Raw genomic sequence first — 19,581 nt, 5'->3', positions numbered from 1 at the left:
CCCAGGGCGGATATGGCGTGACAAAATAATCCTGCTGCCATTTCCAGGTCCCCCTTTGCCAGGGGCCAGAATTCTAATCAGTTGTGTAGCAGGTGGCTGTGAGAAAGAATGTTCTAAAGCCTTTGGGGCAGAAATTTCACCTGGGTGTGTAAATGTCATTTGCAGGCTTCATTTTTGTCCTTTGCTTCAGTTAGAGTCAATAGATTTTTTGAGGGTCTGCTGTGTGAAGGAAAACCCCAGTCATTTCACCTGATAGTCATTCCATTCCCTTCTTTCCTTCCTCACAACCTCACAATGGCCGGTTGCTTTCCTGTTTAGTTATGAGTGGCTCAGGGTCAGTGATAACCAGGTCCATGCACGTTTGTGTCTTTCCACAAGGTCAGACTTTTATTGATGTGATTTCAATCACAAAAGCTGGAAGCTCCATTGAGTTCCCAAGGAGGAACTTCCCCTTACTACTTCCCATTCACTCGGGAGTCAGAGCCGCGCGCACACAGGCTCAAGCCACTCCACAGGTCAGTCAGTGTTGCAAACCATGCATAATAGTACACTTAATCAGTATATAAATAGTACACTTAATCAGTATATAAATGTTACAGATTAAACATTTCACAATAAATGAAGTAACATTTAACATCAAAAGAAAAGGGGTAGGAAAAGGGGTTAATGGACCAGTCCAGGGAGAGCAACATGAAAAAAAAAAATGTCCTGGCCTGGTCTGGGCGGTCCATTGGTCTCACAGGGAAGTCTTTGATGTGGGCAGAGCATTGGGCAGTGGATGCTGGGTGCTGATCACAAGCGACAGCAAGATGGGGTCTGTGGGCACAGCCATTTCTAGCCGGTGAAGTACTGCTCTTATGGCCGCAGAGTCCTCTGGTGAGGACTGAGTGGAGGAGTGTACTTGGTTATGTCCTTGTTGGAAGCAGTCTTCATCGATTAGGCAAAACATCCAGTCTTGTTGGCAAGGTGCCTTTTAAAATGTAAGATGGAGTCTTTCTGTAAGATGGAGTTACTGTGTCAAGGGTGCTGTATACAGTTATCACTAGCTAGTCCAGTATTCTAGACAGCATATGTGTGTCTGTCCACCATGCATACACACACACATACACATTTTCAACACTGGTAGAAGGGAATGATTATCCCGTTTCTCCCAAAGACACTTGTTGGACTTAAGTACCAGTTTCTATTGTGAGCCCTTTAATTCATGATCATTAGTGATAGTGTGATTAAAATTCTGCAGCTACAATTTTGTGATGACTTATTTGTGCCGGGGACTGTGCTGGGGGCTTCTCTTGGACTCTCTCATGCCTTCTTACAGCCAAACAGTGAGAAAAGCTCTTCTGTTCTCTCACTTTGCAGTTGGAGAGCTAGGGCTGGGAGCATCACACTTATCCAAGGTTATACAGAGATACTGAAGGGCAAAGCCTGGGTCGGTCTCAGTTTGGGTCACCTGACCCCAGGCCACCACTGCCTTTCTTCCCTTCACAGATGTGGATGCTGGACCCAGGAACTCTGACACCCAGTGTGCCCCAGTAGCTCTGCCTGCCAGCAGCAGGGGTGGCTGTCCTCCAATTCTCTTGGGAGTTCCAGCCCTCCTCCCCGCCCCTCCACACTCAGTGCTCCACTGGCCTTGCTTGATTAGATGCCCCAGCTGGTCTGTTTACTGGAACTGGCAGAGCTCCTTACCCCCATGCGCCTGCTCAGTGGTCCTCACAGTCCTGTTTGCAGCAGCCACAGGTAGTCCCTAGGGGTGGGGCAGACTCAGGCTTCAGCTGGAGCCCCTGCCTGCGGGTGCCTCTTGGCTGTAAGGCACTCTTCCTACCAATATGGCCTTTTCTGTCTCTGTTCAGGAGCCCCTTTCTGAAACCTTAGGTCTGTGTGACCCCAGAGTCCATGTCTGTTTCACCCCTGGTGACCTCCTTACTGTGCAGAGAATGCGTTCATTGAAATTCAAAGTAGATAAGAAAGGCTGAAGCTTAGTGTCACCTCCCTTAGCAGGGGCTCAGTAGCCACAGTGTGAACAGAACGGGTAGGACAGTTAGGTGAGGCAGGTGTGCAATGAATGGAACTCACCTAGAGCTTTCTGTGCCCCAGGCATCATGCTGGGCCCTTTATTGCACACATACCTGTGACCTGCTTCCCGTTTGCACCTTGCACAATTGCTGCCTGGTAGGTGTTAGCTGCATTGTGTTAGGAATGAGGGGAACAGGAGCTTATGAGGTTTAAGGGGCCTACTCAAGGTCATAGAGCAAGTAGGTTGGAATGGAGATTTAAATCAGACAGACTCTGAAGTCGGAAACCCCCTGTTCTGAGCAGCAGTGGGTGGAGAAAGGCCTCCTAAGTCAGTGCCAGGAGGCAGAGCCCAGGGTTTGCTCTGTCCCCAAGCCTGTGTCTGTGGGCAGGCCACTTAGCCTTGCTGGGGGGTGGTGCTGCCTGATTTATGAGTGGAGGATAACTATAGCCAGCCCATTCCACCCACAGAACTGATGGAGACAAAATGAGATTATGTTTTTTCAGAACTTGGCAGCTGCCGGGGGTTGGTGAGGGACCCATTGAGCCCTGGCTGTCAGTGCTGTCTGAGTGGATTTTCCCTCTAGTCAGTAGCTCCTGCACATGCAGAAGTTTTTGTTTTAATTTTAGTCACCAGGGTATAACTGTACCTTCGAATGTACTTTGTAAGCACTATTACCTTGGAGCCACCACGATCATGGGGAGGTTTGTGGGAGTGAATGTCAGGTAGTGGCACAGAGATTCATATAGGGGTTTGGCTGTGGCTTTGTCCGTCCTTTCCTCCCTTCCTCCCTTCCTCCCTTACTTTTCTTCTTCATTCCTCATGCATTTATTGAGCACCTAATATGGGTAAGGAGCTTGTATTAGTCCATTCTCATGCTGCTATAAAGGACTGCGTGAGACTGGGTACTTTATAAAGAAAAGAGATTTAATTGATCCACAGTTCGCATGGCTGGGGAGGCCACAGGAAACTTACAATCATGGGGGAAGGGGAAGCAAACATGTCCTTCTTCACATGATGGCAGGAATGAGAACTGCTGAGCAAAATGGGGAAAAGCCCCTTATAAAACCGTCAGATCTCATGAGCACTCACTCCTATCATGAGAATAGCATGAGGGTAACTGCCCCCATGATTCAATTACCTCCCACCTGGTCCCTCCCAGGACACATGAGGATTATGGGAACTAAATTCAAGATGAGATTTCAGTGGGGACACAGCCAAACCATGTCATAGCTGGACGAGCCATCGTGAAATGGGTGAAGATGCAGTTTGCCTAATCCTTGCCATCAAAGAAGAGAACCTGTTTTTGAGTGTCTGCTGCAGGCCAGACTTTGCAAACTTAAGTTCATTTAAGTTTCACTGCTGTCCTCTGAGATAGGTGTCTGTCACTCGTGTTCAAAACCTCCAGCACCTTCCTGTCTCACATAAAGCAAAAGCCACAATGCCCCTCTGCCCCTGGCTCCACCTCCCCCTCACCAACACCATCACCGGGCTGGCCTCTGGGCTGCTCCTCGCTTTCCTTGCTGTCCGGAGGGAGGCACCCTCACTGCTCACTGCTCACTCCCACACTCTCTTCAGGTCACAGCTCACATAGCATCTCATCAAGGAGGTCTTCCAAGACTCCCTAAAACATCAGAACAAGACTTCCCGAACCCCGTCCCACCCAGGATTCACCTTTTCCTGCACTGCAGTGATAACCAAAGAACAGGCTCTGTGTTTACTTATTTGCTTGACTGCAGTTTTCCCCAACTCCCCTGACACATGCATCCCGCGCCTCATGTAAGCGCCATGAGAGTAGCAGCTTTGCTCACAGTGGGTTCCCCTTCGCCCAGGCACTCAGGGAGTATCTGTTGAATCACCGTATATCACATGCAGTTGGCACATTAGTGCTTTGGCAAATACATTCTCCTGCCTCATCACAGAGCCCAAGAGGAGAGGCAAATAGAAGGAGATAGTACACACGGTGCATGGATCAGAGACCTGCACATTGTTAGTTTTCCTAAAATTGATCCCCAAATTCAATTCATTCTCAATCAAAATCGCATCAAGCTATCACTTTTTTTTTTTTTTTTTTTGAGGGACAGGGTTTCACGCTGTTGTTTAGGCTGGTGCTCACTGTAACCTTGAACTCCGAGCTCAAGCAATGCTCTTGCCTCATCCTCCCAAGTAGCTAGGACCACAGGTATGCACCACCATGACCAATTGATTTTTATTTTTTTGTACAGACGGGAACTTGCTATGTTGCCCAGGCAACTCCTGGCCTCAAGCAATCCTCCTGCCCCAACCTCCCAAAGCAATGATATTATGGGCATGAGCCACTGTACCCAGCTACATCGGGGATTTCTATAGAAATTGACAAGCTCATTCTAAAATTTATGTGGCTGTGCAATGACCTAGAATGGCCAAGGCAAACTTGAATAAGAATAAAGTTGGAGAGCCCACCCTACATTTATGTCAGTAATTTTACCGCACAACTTTAGGAGTTAAGATAATGTGGTACTGGCATAACAGTAGACAAAAGGTGTAGTGGAATTGGGAAACATGGAATAAGTTTGTTTAAACAACAGACCAGTTATATTTTCAAGTGAAATGCTCAATATGTTTCCAGATGAAGGGCCGCTAAAGGTAAAGCAATGGCTCCAATTGTTAATCTGATAAAGGTTCAGTCATTATATATCTAAGTCCAAAAGTACAGGGAAAAAATCATATAATCTTTTTCAGTTTAATAATTGGATCTACCACTTTAAATTTAGACATTCTTCACCTAAAAAAAAAAAAGACCTGAAAGTTGAAGGAAAACACATTGTACATATTACATGTAAATGTAACTAACATACCTCTTATGAGTGAGTTTATCGTCACTTCCGTCGGGTGGCCAAGGCTGGCATCCACAGTGACAAGCCATGTTGACAGCATGATGTGATAAGAAGGACACTTTATTTCCTGGGTCTTCCTCTCAAAAACCCATATTCTGACCCTGACTTTGAGAAAAACATCAGACAAACCCAAACTGAAGAACGTTCTACAGATACTCCTCAAAATTGTCAAGGCCTGAGAAACTCACAGAGCCAAGGGGGGCGTCTAAGGAGACATGCTGACAAAGCGTGCTGTGCTGTCCTGGATACAGTGCTAGAATGGAAGAAGGACGTTATGTAAAAACTGAGGAAATCTGAGCAAGTTTGTCTGAAAATTATGGACTTTTTTTTTTTTTTGAGAGAGTCTGGCTCTGTCACCCAAGCTGGAGTGCAGTGGCGTGATCACTGTTCACTGCAACCTCTGCCTCTCAGGCTCAAGTGATTCTCCTGCCTCACCCTTCCCAAGTAGGTGGGATTACAGGCATGCACCATCACATGGGCTAATTTTTGTATTTTTAGTAGAGATGGGGTTTCACCATGTTTCCCAGGCTGGTCTTGAACTCCTGACTTCAGTTGATCCACCTGCCTTGGCTTCCCAAAGTGCTGGGATTACAGGTGTGAGCCACTGGCACCTGGCCTGGACTTTTCTTAATAATAAGGTATCAGTATTGTGACAAATGTACCATACTAATGTAAAATGTTAATAACAGGAAACTGGGTGCGGGGATAAGGGAACTTTCTCTACTCTCTTTGCATTTTCTGTAACTCTAAAGTTGTTCTTAAAAATGCAGTTTATTTTTTAATAAGTTTATCTTATGTGTCTTCACTCCACAGACATCCTGATTCTGTCCTGCAGAATTGAGACACATAGGATAAATGAAGCTAAATACAGTCCATAAATAATGCATATAAGACCACACACTATTTGATGAAAGTGCTAATGCAATTCAACAGGGAAATAAATGCCTTTTAAACAAACTATTCTGGAGGGATGTCCATATTGGGGGTGTGGTGGGGGTGGTGGTGAATAATGTCTGAGCCCTATCCAACACTATACATAAAATTTAACTTGCAATGGACTGTGGATCAAAATGTGAAAGCTAAGTGATGAAGCTTCTAGAGGAAAACATAGGATAATTCTTCACAACATTGAGGTGGCAAATATATTTTAGAATACAAAAAATCACTAACCATAAAATTAAAAGTTGATAAATTAGACTTTATCAAAATTTAAAACTGCTCATCACAAGACACCATCGAAAAGGCACCAAGGCCACCCACAGACTGGGAGAAAATGTTCACCATACATATTTTCTGACGAAGTACATGTACCTGGAAGAGATAAACTTCTATGATCAGTATGATGAAGACTAACAGTCCAATTTTTTTAAGTAGGCAAAAGAATTAAACATCTTACAAAAGAAGATATCTAAATAGCCATTGAAAAGTGCTCTGCATCATTGGTCATCAGGGAAATGCAAATCCCAGTGAGATACTGTAACACACCCACATAAATTACTAAAATTAAGAAATATTAAATGTTAGAATGGAGCCACTGGAACTCCTTGTACACTACTGGTGCAAATATGAAATTGTACACTCACTTTGGAAAATAGCCTGGCAGTTTTTAATAAAGTAAGCATACAGCTACCCTGTGTTCCAAGAATGACACTCCTAGATATACACACCCAAGAGGAATGAGTGCTTATTTCCACAGAGACTTCTATATGACTTAACACTGGTGATGTTAATGTTGACCAGTAGGTGAAAGTGGTGTCTGCCAACGTTCTTCCCTGTAAAATGTTTTTCTTTTGTAATTAATAAATATCTTGAGAGAGATACTTTGAAACTCTGCAAATATCCTGTTTCTCCCCAAGCTTTTTCACATTAATTTTAGCATCCATTGGTGGATCTTGCCTGCAACAATGATTACTATGGTATGCTGATGGTGATTTTCTTTTCTTTTCTTTTCTTTTCCTCTCCCCTCCCCTCCCCTCTCCTCTTCTCCTCTCTTCTTTTTCCTTTTTGTGGAGAACAGTGCTTCACTATATTCCCCAGGCAGGTCTCAAACTCCTGGGCTCAAGCTATCCTCCCCACTCTCCCTCCCTAAGGGCTGGGATTACAGGCATGAGGCATGATGGTGAATTTCTATTGCCATTGTTCCTTCTACATTTATTAATTAGAATCTTCTATAAGAAGAAGCTGTCTCCCTCCCTCCTTCTACCTCCCCATTTGTTTATTTATTTGGGGGCTCTTTGTAAAGGTGTGAGTGGACAGTAGGGAACCAAGAGGGACAATGTGGTTACCTGAGGTGGGGAACGATAAAACAAGTAAGTAAGACTCATGAGTATTTAGTTTGTGGCACAGGCTATAATCAATACGATTGTCACTCATTTTGTTGCTCAGGTTGTTCTGGGAACCCCTCTCAGCCTCTCTTTTCATCAGGCTCCCATAATTATTGTATTGTTGATCATGATTTATTGTGTGGTCAGTTGCTAGGTGCAGATGCCTGGATTTCAAATTGGGGGGGATGTTACAAAGCTTAAAAAGACTCCGGAGAGTTTGTGTTCTAGGAAAACCCAAGAAACCCAGAACTGGAAGAGCCCCAAAGAGATGAATGTTACCAGGCGTGTTCCCTTCTCTCTTCCCTGAGGCTGCCCTGTGCAGAGGATCCTGCAGACATGGCTAAGGAGATGCAGCAGGAGATCAGAGGGTGGGTGGAGAATGAGAATCAGCTGTTTATTCCCTTGGCTCCCTTCTTGTCCCTTCACTGAAGGCCGCCTCCTATGGGACACACTCCTTCCAGGTTTGGGAAGTGATTTCCCTCTTGTCCCTTCCCCTTACAGGTGTTCACAGCTCTGCCATTCCCCACCTCAGGTGACCACACTGTCCCTCTTGGTTCCCTACTCCCCACCCACACCTTTACAAAGAGCCCCCCTGTAAATCAACGCTCCTCAGAGGATCCCACCCGCTGTCTGCTTTCCTGTCGGGACCCTTATTCACACGCCTCGTGACTGTCTACGCCACGTAGGAGACATGGTTATCTGGGGTAAAGGCTGTACGGCATCCCTCCATTGTTCACTCTGGGGGTTCATCACCTCAACCATTATGTCTCAGCTCCAAACAAAGTCTCCTCTGCATTCATTTAAGCTCCTTTTCTGTTTTCTGGCACTCTGTGATCAAAAAAAAAAAAAAAAAATAGAGGCTCAAAATCCTTTCACTGAAAACTTTATACGGTTGAGAAGAGTCATTGTCACCCCCTAAACTTCTCTGTGATTCCTTTAACCTGACCTCAGAGGACTGCTTTTCTTCCCTTTCATCCTGTTCCTTGTTTGCCTTCAAGCTGTTTCCAGATCCTATTATTAAGTAAAAAGGGTGACTCTAAAATGCAAGGGGGGATGGACACGCACACTCACAGCAGCCGAGGTGGAAGTAGCCCGTCCATGGACAGATGAATGGGCAAGCAAAACACTGCCTTTCCATGCAATGGGATATCACTCGGCCTTAAAAAGGAAGGAGATTCTGACCCATGCAGTGACATGCATGAACTCTGAGGACACTATGCTGTGTGAAATAAACCAAATACTGTCTGGTTGCACTTACATGACAGACCTGGAATGGTCAAATTTATAGAGACAGAAAGTAGAAGGGCAGTTGCCAAGCCTAGAGTGAGTGGGGAATGGGGACTTCTTGTTGAATGAATAGTTTATGCTTTGCAAGGGCAAAGAGATCTGGAATGGATGGTGGTGATGGTTGCATAACAGTATGAATGTGCTTAATGCCACTGAGCTGTGCACTCAGCAGTGGTTAAGATGGTAAATTTGTGAGGTGTATTTCATCACAATTTTTTAAGTTAAAAAATAACATGGTAGACAACAGAGGTGACAAAATAGTGAAAATAGCACGGAGCTTCTGTGGCAGGTGCAATCGGAACTCAGCTTGGGGGCCTTCTCCTCACACTGGGTGCAGCTCAGCTGAATGGCTTAGTCAGGGGTCAAGTGAGAGGAACGGGGCAGGGAAATGAGAGGGATGCTGAAGAAGAGGAAATGGGTGTAGAGATCCAGGTTTTATAGATTCAGGAAATGTCTGCAGGATAAACATACAAATCACAGAAGATGTGGTTGATAAAGAAGAGCTGTTAGTCATTTTTAGATGTTTAGTTTATGACTCAGCAGCCCTGGTCTTCCAAACAGTATCCCAGGAGCTCAGGAGAGTGGACTGAGGAGCAGCAGCCAGCCCTCCTGTGGACAATCTCTGTCCAGGGGCCCCTGGTAAAGAACACAGTGCGGCCAGGTCCTCGCTCATGCCCTGGGGCTTTGGTCAGCCACCATCCTCCTTGAAAGCACAGGCTTGGGGTAGGGCATCATTCAATGAATTGACATAAAACTTTGAACAGATTCCATCTGGAAAACATTAAGCACAGGCCTGTTTGCAGATATGTTAACGCTGACTTAATTGTAATACAGGCTTTAACTTCTAAGCAGCATTTCTTGCTAGTCCATTGTGGAATATGCCTGCTGTTGACTGCATGGGCATTATGTAAACAGGGGCTGTGGCTGCAGAATTCATCTTTGCTTTGGCTCAGACCCATGTTTGTGTATGTAGGTGACCAAAATCACAAAACTAAATGAGCTCAGAGGAAGATTGATTGGCTCCATTGAAAATTTTTATCTGAAACTTCACCTTTCGAGAGTAATTGGTGGTGCATTTGCGAAGTGCTGGTTTGGGAGTTCCGACTGAAGACCCTGTGTGTGGAGCATAGAAGCGGGTGGGCAGTGGTGATTCAGCTTCTCCATGGCCCCCATCTTTACCTCGATCACACTTGGCCCTCCCAGCCGCCGCAGCCTTCAGCCTCCCACTCCCACATCTGGCATTGGCCTCATGAGCGCCCTGAGAATGGTTCTGCTTGATGTGCTGACTTGGAGGGCACACCCCAGACAGGTGGGGCTCTTGGAAATGTGTGAATGAAGAAAGGAACCAGGGCTGTGCAGCTCTGAGGGGTGGAGGGAATCCATGCCTGCATGTGGTAGGAGAGGAAGCTGGATCTGTGGGCCTGAGAAGCATCAAGCCAGTGGCCTGGGAGAGTAGAGGCGCCGGTGTTGAGAAAGAACATTCCTGGATTGTTACTTAATCTTTCACATCTGTGCACCTTCGCTGTCTCAAGGAGAGTAAACGCCCTAAGGGAGGAACTGCGGATTACACTCCTTTGGGGCTGATTCTTCCAGGCCACTTGTCAGAGGAGCTTGTGTGGTTTGAATGGACAGATAAACACTCTCCTTTAGGATGTCATAGGCCACTGGGGTCCTGCAAGCAGGAGTGAACAAGGCCCGCTGTGGTGTCACTAGCAGATCCCAGGCAGGCACTGGGAGGTGCGTGTGACCTAAGGCTTGAGATGAACAGATGCTGCTTCACTGAGCAGGTCTGGACAGCAGTTCTCAAAGTGTGGTCTGGAGACCCTTGGGGTCCTTGAGGTCAAGACATTTTTTCAAAATACAATTAACTCGTTATTTACTCCTTTTAAAAGAGCTCTCCTTGTCTTATGAGTGTACACGACATAATTGTTCTGACTTTTCCAGAAGTTACTTGACATCTGATGACTTCATTGCTCCGATGCCTGATGAAATGAGTGCCTGTGCATTTAAACATTTCTCAGCCTTAATCCACATACACAGAAGTGCTTTGGAGACCTCAGTCCATTTTGAGAGTGTAAAGGGGTGCCGGGACCAACAAGTTTGAGAACCACTGGGCTAAGACCAAAATGACGACAACCTGAAAGACTTTTAAGAAAGATGTAGAAGCAGACAGTAATTATCCATTCTTTTAAATTTTTTTTTTTTGCAGGAAAAACTGCATAGAAAATCTAATGGATGAAGATGAGAAAGACAGAGCCAAGAGGTAAGATGCAGCTGTCCCCCTCCTCAGCAGAGCCCTCTGGCCCCCGAGGGTCTGCCTGGCAGAATCTCGCTGGCTTTCACTCTGTGCAGGTGAGGCCACCAGCAAGATAGGCAGCTGCAGGACACGCTGTCTCCGTGACATATTGCAGTGCTCCGTGAGAAACCTTCTAGAGAGCTCGCTCAGCCCTGCCCCTCACTGTGAAATGACACATTGTCTAAGACTTGCTGAGTGGTCTGGGTTTTTGTCATGCTCCTGTGTACCCCTGTTGACATTGGTCATCTTTCAGGGCTTCTGGTTACTGCTTTTCCAGGACAGACACTGCTTGACAAGGCAGGCTGACTGGAGCCCAGCAGGCCTGGGTTCTTCAAGTCCTAACTCAGTTGCTGGGACTCTTGTGTGGCTTTGGATAATAATAATGATCATTGCCACACACTAGCTCAGTTTCCTCAGCTGTAGATTGGAGATGTCATAGACACCTTGCACTGTGGTTGGGTCGACTAGAAATACTAACTTGGCAGCTGGCATGTGAGAGCCCTGATAACCTGTCTATGTTGATTCCTTCCTTGGACATGTATTGAATGCCTACTAGATATGCAGTGGAATCATAATGGTGACATTAAGAGGGTCAGGAACAGTTGAATGTCATTGGTTTCACATGATTCACCCAAGTCGGCAGTTACTGTGCCATGCTCTGGGGGAAAAAACGTGAGCAGGAAGCTCCTCAGTGGCTCACTGCAGGTCATTTGGGTGGAGGCCCAGCCACAGAGCCTTGGCAGCAGGGGGCATCCTCTCTGGAGACACCCTTCACTGCAGCCCCACTGGACCAGCCTCCTCGCTGTGATCTCACCCCTTTCTGCCTCTGCCACTGCCTGTGTGTGGCAGGGCTCTCCGTCCTCTGTGACAGCCTCATGAGCCTGCAGAGCTAAAGGGTTTGCCCAATTACCTTCACAGAACCCACTGCTTGCTTGTCACCTGTAAATGGTAGTGCCTTCAGGTACCACCCAGCTCTGTGGCTGCAGGGTAGCTGTCCTTCCATGTCACCTGGAGAGGCAGCCATGAGAACCACAAATCCCCGGTCACCCCCAGACCTGCCAGACCTGAGTCTGCAAGGTACAGGGGGAGTCTGGATTGTTTTAAACTCCCCCAGCATTTCCTTTAAAAAAATCAGGGAGCAGAGGAAATGGCCAGAGGTGTAGACAGAACAGCCTTCATCCCAGGAATCTGGGAGATCAGCACTGGGGACTCATAGTACTCTTATCTCTACTTTTGCATATGTTTGCAAATTTCTGCAATAAAAATTCAAACAAGCATCAGTGCAAAGAACTCCCCAGCTTATCCTGAAGTGACAGGCCCTTTACTTGGCATTGGGACCCAGGTGCTTTGCAAACTGTAGGTCACAACCTACAAAGGTTGCAAAATCCACTTGTGTCCCAAGCAACAAATGAATAGGCTAGATCAGACCAGACTAGAATTCCTTCCTCTGGGATGTTTTGGTTTCCTCCAGCATAGCTATGGATGGAGCACTGGAGACAGATGTGAGCTACATTCCTGGCCTGCCCTGTGCTAGCTGATGAATTCCAACTGACCCCTCATCTCTCAAAGCCTCTGTTTTCTCACCTGCAACATAAGGGTAATAATGTCTGTCCTGCTTTCCTCACTGGTTATTTTGGAAATTAGCTACAAAATACTGAGTAGTGCTTTTTAAGTGTTCATCATTACATGTGTATGAATATGCAGCACACTTTACAATAATACATTTACAGGGTAATCTTTTTTGTGTGTGATGGAGTCTCATTCTGTTGCCCAGGCTGGAGTGTAGTGGCGCGATCTTGGCTCACTGCAACCTCCCTCTCTCGGGTTCAAGTGCAGGCCATTCTTATTAGAAATGATGGAAAGAACAGCAGTGGTAGCCAGCATTCGCTGGGTGCCCACAGTAGTGAGCTAAGTCCTTTTATGTGCATCATCTCATATTATCTTCTCAACATTCCTTTGAAGTGTGTGTCATTCTTATTCCCATTTTACAGGTGAGAAGACTAAAGTTCAACAAGATTTAGTACATTGTCAGAGATCAGAAAGCTCCAGGAAGTGGCAGAATGAGAACTTCAATACAGACTTCTTTAATCTTAGACTCTATTCTTATCCCCAGACCACAAGAGGCTCTTCATATAAGACCAAACTCAATCTACCTGGCCGACTAGACAAAGAGTTGCATTCTAGCGTGACTAAGGAGTTCACAGGAGTTTTACTTTTGCTGTCGTCATCTTTAATATCACCCTCCAAACCCCTTCTAGTCCCATCCCTGCCTCTCTCCTGCACCGCTTACCTCTAAATCAGGAAGAGATAAAAATGCATGTTTAGGCTCTACCATACGCAGAAATCAGCAAATATAGACATGCCAAAAAAAATCTGGGCTAAAAGTTCCTAGAAATAAATCAGTTTGTATGCAGTTTCTTTTCATTCATTCCCCTCCCCATTTGCTTTAGGCCATAAGCATACCTCCCCCACCCCAAAACTTATCTGCTTGGAAATCTTTGCACAGAGACCTGCGTAGTGAGGCTGGGGCCCACCCTCCTCCCTTGTCCTCAGATGGAAAAAGGGGGTTAGAACGTTTGGTGGTACCCAGAAATAGCAAGGACGTAGTACCCCTCCTAACACTTGGGAACACACACACACACACACACACACACACACACACACATACACACACACACACCCCTAAGATCGTATTCTTTTCAAAGTAGTTTTTATAGCAGTAACATGGGAGGCCCTTCCCCTAATCCCACCTAGAGGCCTGGAGTGAATTGTTTTCACTCACCCACTATTTTTGATGAGATTAGAAATGTTTAGCTTGAGATCAAAACTCTCATTGTCTCCAGAAAACATGCTTTGTGTTAAGTGAGGCTTTCGATGCTTTAGGGAATTTATGGTGTATTTGGGTTGTTTGATCAAGTATTCCGAACAAGGGCACGGTTCCACTTTCTTCCGTGAATTTCCATGTAAATCCAGAGAGTATTAATTGAGTGTCTATTGTGTGTTCAGAACTGAGTGCTCTATTCTTTAGGGAAGATGCAAAAATATAGTCCTTCTACTCAAGAAGGAAACAGCTTGATTGAGAGATACTTGTAATCCCTAGATAATGAAGTTCACAGCTTTTTCTGTGTTCCAGTTATAAGCATGTCTTTCTAATTCTGATGTGAAACAGTATCGTAGGGTGTGTGTGTGTGTGCACGTGCATGCGCGTGCATGTGTGGTCATCCAGGAAGTAGTGTGGGGTAGCAGGAAGTGCACAGGGTTAGAATCAGACAGGCCTGGCTTTGATTCTTGCCAATGTTTACTGTCTGTCCTTGGGCAAGTCACTAAATCTCTCTTAGCCTCAGTTTCTTCTGTCAAGTGGGGTGATAATAGTAGCTACTTATTGCAGAAATTAAATGCAGCTGCGTCTAACCCCTGGCACAGTGCAGTACACAGTGCTGATAGGGAAAGCTAAAATTCGCAGAGCACTCACAGCCTGCCTGGAGCATTTTACATGCAGTAATTCACCAAGCCTTACAACACCTCCTCATAAAATAGGTTATTCTTAGCCCCATTTTACAGTTGAGAAACCTGAGGCTCAGGGATTGCACAGCCAGTTGGCGGCAGGCAGGGATTCAAATGCACACATCTGTTTCTAAAGTCTGGGCTCCTAACAGCGTCTATAACATTCAGTAAATGGAAGCCGCTCCTTTTGAGTCACCACCTTCCCAAGGGGTAGAGACAGTAAGTTCTGATAGGAATTCTTGCTTTCCAAAGAAAGCAATTATCTAACTTTGCAGTATTGCAAAACCCAGCTTACTCCATTTCTTGACAGAAATGAGCACCTGTTGGCTAAGAAGAAACTGCTTCATACTCACCTCTTCCTTTAATCCAGTGTTAAATGAGTCCATGACCTCCTCTCTCCAGTCAGCTGTGAGGTTGTTTCCATAGTCCCATAACTTTGGTTGAGAGAGGGGGAGTAGAAGGTGAGTTTATGGCTCTGCTGCCTTTGTTCATGAGAATCAGGAGTGTCAGGTCAGATTCGCTGATTCTCAGGGCTCTTAATGGAGTGGATGCTGGTCCTGAAACATCAGCTAAACAATTTTATGATTCTTTGACTCATTCTTAGACCCAATGTCAATAAAGTGGTTCAGATAAGAGGGAAGAGTTCAAACATAAGCAGACAAGAAGCCTACGCATGCCATTTTGCGGAAGCAGATATTTCAGAAGGAAAAGCTTTAGCCATTTGGTTATTTCTTCTGGTCCTCCAGGGTAGAGGAAAAGGATAGGGTAGTTTAATGACATGGACCAATAAATGGCTGAGACCATCCCATCTGTATTTGTTGACTAAGTGATGTGGTGAGCAAGTGGATGCTACAGATGAGGATACATAGCATTATCCTGCCCTCAGAGCGCTTTCAGGCAAGTTAGAGATGCATTCATGAAAATAAGCATAAAGAAGGAAAAGAAAACACTTTCTGCAGAGTCTGTTTTAGGCCACGACAGGATGGAGATAGAAATTTGTAAACTCAACCCTTTCAGCCAATTGCTCTTTCAGGGAGAGTAATATGGCAAAGAAGAGTGACTGTTCTCGTTTCATTTGTACCATTTCTTTGGATATAAATTCTGTAGGTCTGAAAGCAAAGGTCTGTCCAGAAAGGCTGTAGCCCTTTTGGAGGACTCTAGCCCCGTGCACGCTTGCAGAGTGCCCCTGCATGCAGGCACAGTGCAGTGAGAACCCTGGGCCCTCAGCATTGGACAGTGGGCTGATGCTCCCAGCTGGAGCCTGTCGTGCTAATTTTGCTGTGATTTCCTTTCATAGGCTTTGGATTGGGTTTTACTTACATCATCATAAGCTCCCACACGGGGGGAAAAAAATGGCAGTAAAACATCTCTGAGGCTCCCTCTTTGTTTTATTTGATGGTTAAGGCAGCAGCAGGCATCGCGAGAACGCGGGAGGTAATAGGACGTGCGATTCGTGTATATTACCTTGTAATTTCCAGATGAGTGATTCTGTTCTCAAAACAAAGGGGAAAGTAGAACTGTACTTGCAGGCAGAATGCTAATTCTTCCTGTAGCCCAGTAAACGAGGGAATGGAAAAGGAGCCTCCCTCTGCTGGGGGCTTTTGGCTTTTACCCTGCTGGCGTTCTTTGATTGGCTCAGAGGAGTTGTCAGAGAAGCATGGTGTCTAGCAGGCTTAGAAACTTGGGAATGTCTTCGTTCAAGGAGATCCAGAACCTCTCTGGGGGCATCTGAGGCAAAAGGCAGTTTACTAAAGCCTTTTCAATAATTTCAGTAAATTTTAAATTGAAAAGAGATGATCAGGAATGCACCAATTGAAAATGCTGCCTTTCTTTAGAAAAGGCTAAACGTTTCTTTTTAGAATTTTGGTGACAGGTTCCTAACTATCATGTTCCAATTAAATGGTGCCTGTGTTACTGTTAACTAAGAGTCACTATGAAATTAGGCCAGCTTCCCATTTGGGCCCAGACACTTTCTGCTAACTGTGGTTAAGAGTAAAGCTCTTCTGTTGCTTCTCGGGAGAATAGACAGCCTCAACTGCTCTCAGTCACCCCCAGATGCTTTGCTAAGTCTCTGCAATAGTTCCCCAAGTTCTCCATGAGATGAGGATGGCATCAGCCTGCCTGCTGGGGCTACTTTTCTCCCCACACAGCCAGATGACTTTTTTTTTTTTTTTTTTAGACAGAGACTCTGTTTCACTCTGCTGCCCAGGCTGGAGTACAATGGTGTGATCTCAGCTCACTGCAACCTCTGCCTCCTGGGTTCAAGTGATTCTCCTGCCACAGCCTCCCAAGTAGCTGGGATTACAGGCACCTACCACCATGTCTGGCTAATTTTGTATTTTTAGTAGAGTTGGGGTTTCAACATGTTGGTCAGGCTGGTCTTGAACTCCTGATCTCAAGTGATCCACCTGCCTCAGCCTCCCAAAATGTTGGGATTACAGGCATGAGCCACCAGGCCCAGCCTGATGTCTTCTTCTTTCACCAAACTTCTTGAGACTCTGAGCCCAGTGATGCCCCCAAACCCCATGGCCTCAGCATGCAGGGATGCTGCCTGGGTTATGGAAGTGAGGGGTTGTGCACCTGTCTCCAGGCTCTAAGCCTGGGCACAGGTAGGGACTGCACTGACCTTATATGGACCTTGTTTTATGCCAACGTTACCTAAAATATATTCTGGAGAATATTAATCCCAGGAAATGCCCCCAAAATAATTGTGGAGTGTATATTTACTGTTTCTCCTTTGTGGAGAATTTCAGGGCTTCTCAGCACATTAAAGGTGCTAAGACTGCAATTAGCAAATAACCAAAAATCATACAACCCTGCATTTAAAAAATTATCTTGAAAAATAAAAACATAGTAGCAAGAAAATAACCTCCTCTGGCCATGGTCCTTCCCCTTTCTTCAAGTAATTCTCCATGATTTTCCACAGAAGACCCATTGACCAACACTATCTTAGGCAATAGATACGTCATCTGTATTCCCATTATAATTATACATTTTCTTATACATAAAAAATTCCAAAACAACATTTGAAAAATTCTGAAATGTTTAAAGATTGAGCAAAGATTATTTATTTATTTATTGAGATGGAGTTTTGCTCTTGTTGCCCAGGCTAGAGTGCAGTGGCGCAATCATGGCTCACTGCAACCTCCACTTCCCAGGTTCAAGCAATTCTCCTGCCTGGCCACAAAGATCATTTATAATCATACCACCTGGAGATAGCCACTGTTAATATTATACCATATTCCCTATCAGCCTTTTTTATACATTTCTATTCTTTTTTTTTTTTTTTTTTTCTGTGAGACAGAGTCTAACTCTGTTGCCCAGGCTGGAGTGCAGTGGCATGATGTCGGCTCACTGCAACCTCCACCTCCTGGGTTCAAGCCATCCTCCTGCCTCAGCCTTCTGAGTAGCTGGGATTACATGCATGTACCATGACGCCAGGCTAATTTTTGTATTTTTAGTGGAGACAGGGTTTCGCCATGTTGGCCAGGCTGGTCTCAAACTCCTGGCCTCAAGTGATCCACCAGCCTTGGCCTCCCAAAGTGCTGAGATTACAGGCGTGAGCCATGGCACCCGGCTTCCATTCAGTTTTAATAGGAATACTCATAGATGCTCTTTGTTAATGTGGATGACCAGTTCTAATGTATTCTTTAGGAAAGTTCACCTTTTATGGACAGCACTGTCTTCACTGAGCATCACGTGCTGCAGTTGCCTCTTAAAACTGTGAGCACCTATTTGGTATATTTCAGTTCTACCAGAAATGTGTGTTCCTTCTACAACCTCAGTCTTAGGCACTGCGGAGACTACAAAAGAAGAATAAGGCCCGGTCCTGATATGCCTTCTAGAAAGGTTCAGTTTGCTCAGTTTGTTTATTTATTTATTTATTTATTTATTATTATTATTATTATTTGCTCAGTTTATAAAACTCAGATTTGGGAAGCCTAGTGCTGCACACTTTTCGGTTCCTGTCCCATCCTATAATGCAGAACTAGTGACCCCAGGTAAGATATGCCAGAATTCCCCGTCTAGAAGGAACTTGGGTATCAGTGAGTCTTTGGTTTAGGCATTAACTATTCTGGGTTTCTGTTGCTATGTAACAAACCACCCCAAAATGTGAGGGATTAAAGCAATGGCATTCATTTTGCTCATGGATCTTTGACTAGGGTAGGGCTTGGCAGGGAGTGCCTGTTTCGTTCCAGGTGGTATCAGCCAGAGTAACTCAAAGATGGTGGGTAGAACCCCTGAAGACACGCTCACTCCCACACCTTTGGTTGATGTTGGCTTTCAACCAGCATGTCCACTGGAAGTAGCTTTCCCTATGGAGATATGGCGTCCTCACAACACGTGGTTGCATTCAAGGGCGAATGTCATGGGAAAGCTCTATCTCTTCTTAGTACCTGGCTTTGGAAGTCAAACATTGTCACTGCTGCTGCTATCTATTCACTAGGAGCCAGCCTCCAAGGCCAGCCTTTATTCAAGGGAAGGAGAATTAGAACCCATCTTTTGATGGGACAGCTTCAGAGAATTTAAATGCTGTGTGTCAGAATCACCGTATCAATGTCCTATTTTTTAAAAGGAAACTGAGGCCTGTGTGGTTGGGAGTGCCTTGCTTACTCTCTCCTGGCTTAGGTGCAGAATGAGGATGAGAACTCACATCTTCTGAAGTCTGTCTAATGCTCATCTCAGCCAAGCCAAATTGTCTGGATTCTCCTGTTCCCTCCACCTCTCTTCAGCTCCCGGTGGGAATTGGGATGCCTCACAGAATGCCTTTAGCTCCTCACCATAGAGACCCTCCAGGGGCAAGAAGTCAGTCTTCAGAGAGCTGCCCATCTATTTGCATACCTATTTGTACCTCTTGTTCAAATACCAGCTCTTCTTGGCAGCAAGGGAGCCCGCTAGTGCTCTCTTCACCAGTTCTGAACATAGCTTTCCAACTTGATTGGAAAGCATTTAATTTATGAGCTTTCAACGCATTTGATCAACTGTCTTAGATTCAGAGAGCATCTTCCATATTCCCCCATCAGGATGCCCTATTTACTCAGTTGACAGAACTAGACTTAGTGGAGACAGTTTAAAAGATGGCACCCTTGGGAAGAGACACCAGGAAAAGCATCTTAGTAGCAGGGAAGCCTGATAGATGTTATGGATAGTTTCCCAATGGATACCAGAGATGCATAAGCTGAAGACATTGCCAGCCAGAGCAGTCCACATATGAAATGGATTAAAAGGAAGAGCCTGCTAGGAATGATAGTTTTTTCCCTCTCTTTTCTCTTTTTACTGCTT

The 19,581-nt window shown here is 45.4% G+C and overlaps 1 protein-coding gene across 4 annotated transcripts in view; it reads left to right on the top strand.

Annotated features, from left to right (window-relative positions):
* The window catches only part of NPAS2 (neuronal PAS domain protein 2), a 178,084-nt gene that overhangs the window by 75,121 nt on the left and 83,382 nt on the right, over positions 1 to 19,581 (top strand). For all 4 annotated transcript variants that reach the window (XM_063617618.1, XM_055243626.2, XM_055243625.2 and 1 more), the window contains exon 2: positions 10,708 to 10,761. In XM_063617618.1, the coding sequence (XP_063473688.1) occupies positions 10,730 to 10,761 (32 nt within the window). In that variant the 5' untranslated portion in view covers positions 10,708 to 10,729. The remainder of the gene's footprint in view (positions 1 to 10,707; positions 10,762 to 19,581) is intronic.

The sequence above is a fragment of the Symphalangus syndactylus genome, chromosome 14 (genome assembly GCF_028878055.3).
Source record: "Symphalangus syndactylus isolate Jambi chromosome 14, NHGRI_mSymSyn1-v2.1_pri, whole genome shotgun sequence".
In the NCBI taxonomy this organism is placed as follows: Eukaryota; Metazoa; Chordata; class Mammalia; order Primates; family Hylobatidae; genus Symphalangus; species Symphalangus syndactylus.
Note: the sequence above shows the minus strand (reverse complement) of the source record. Positions and strands in the feature narration are given on the sequence as shown.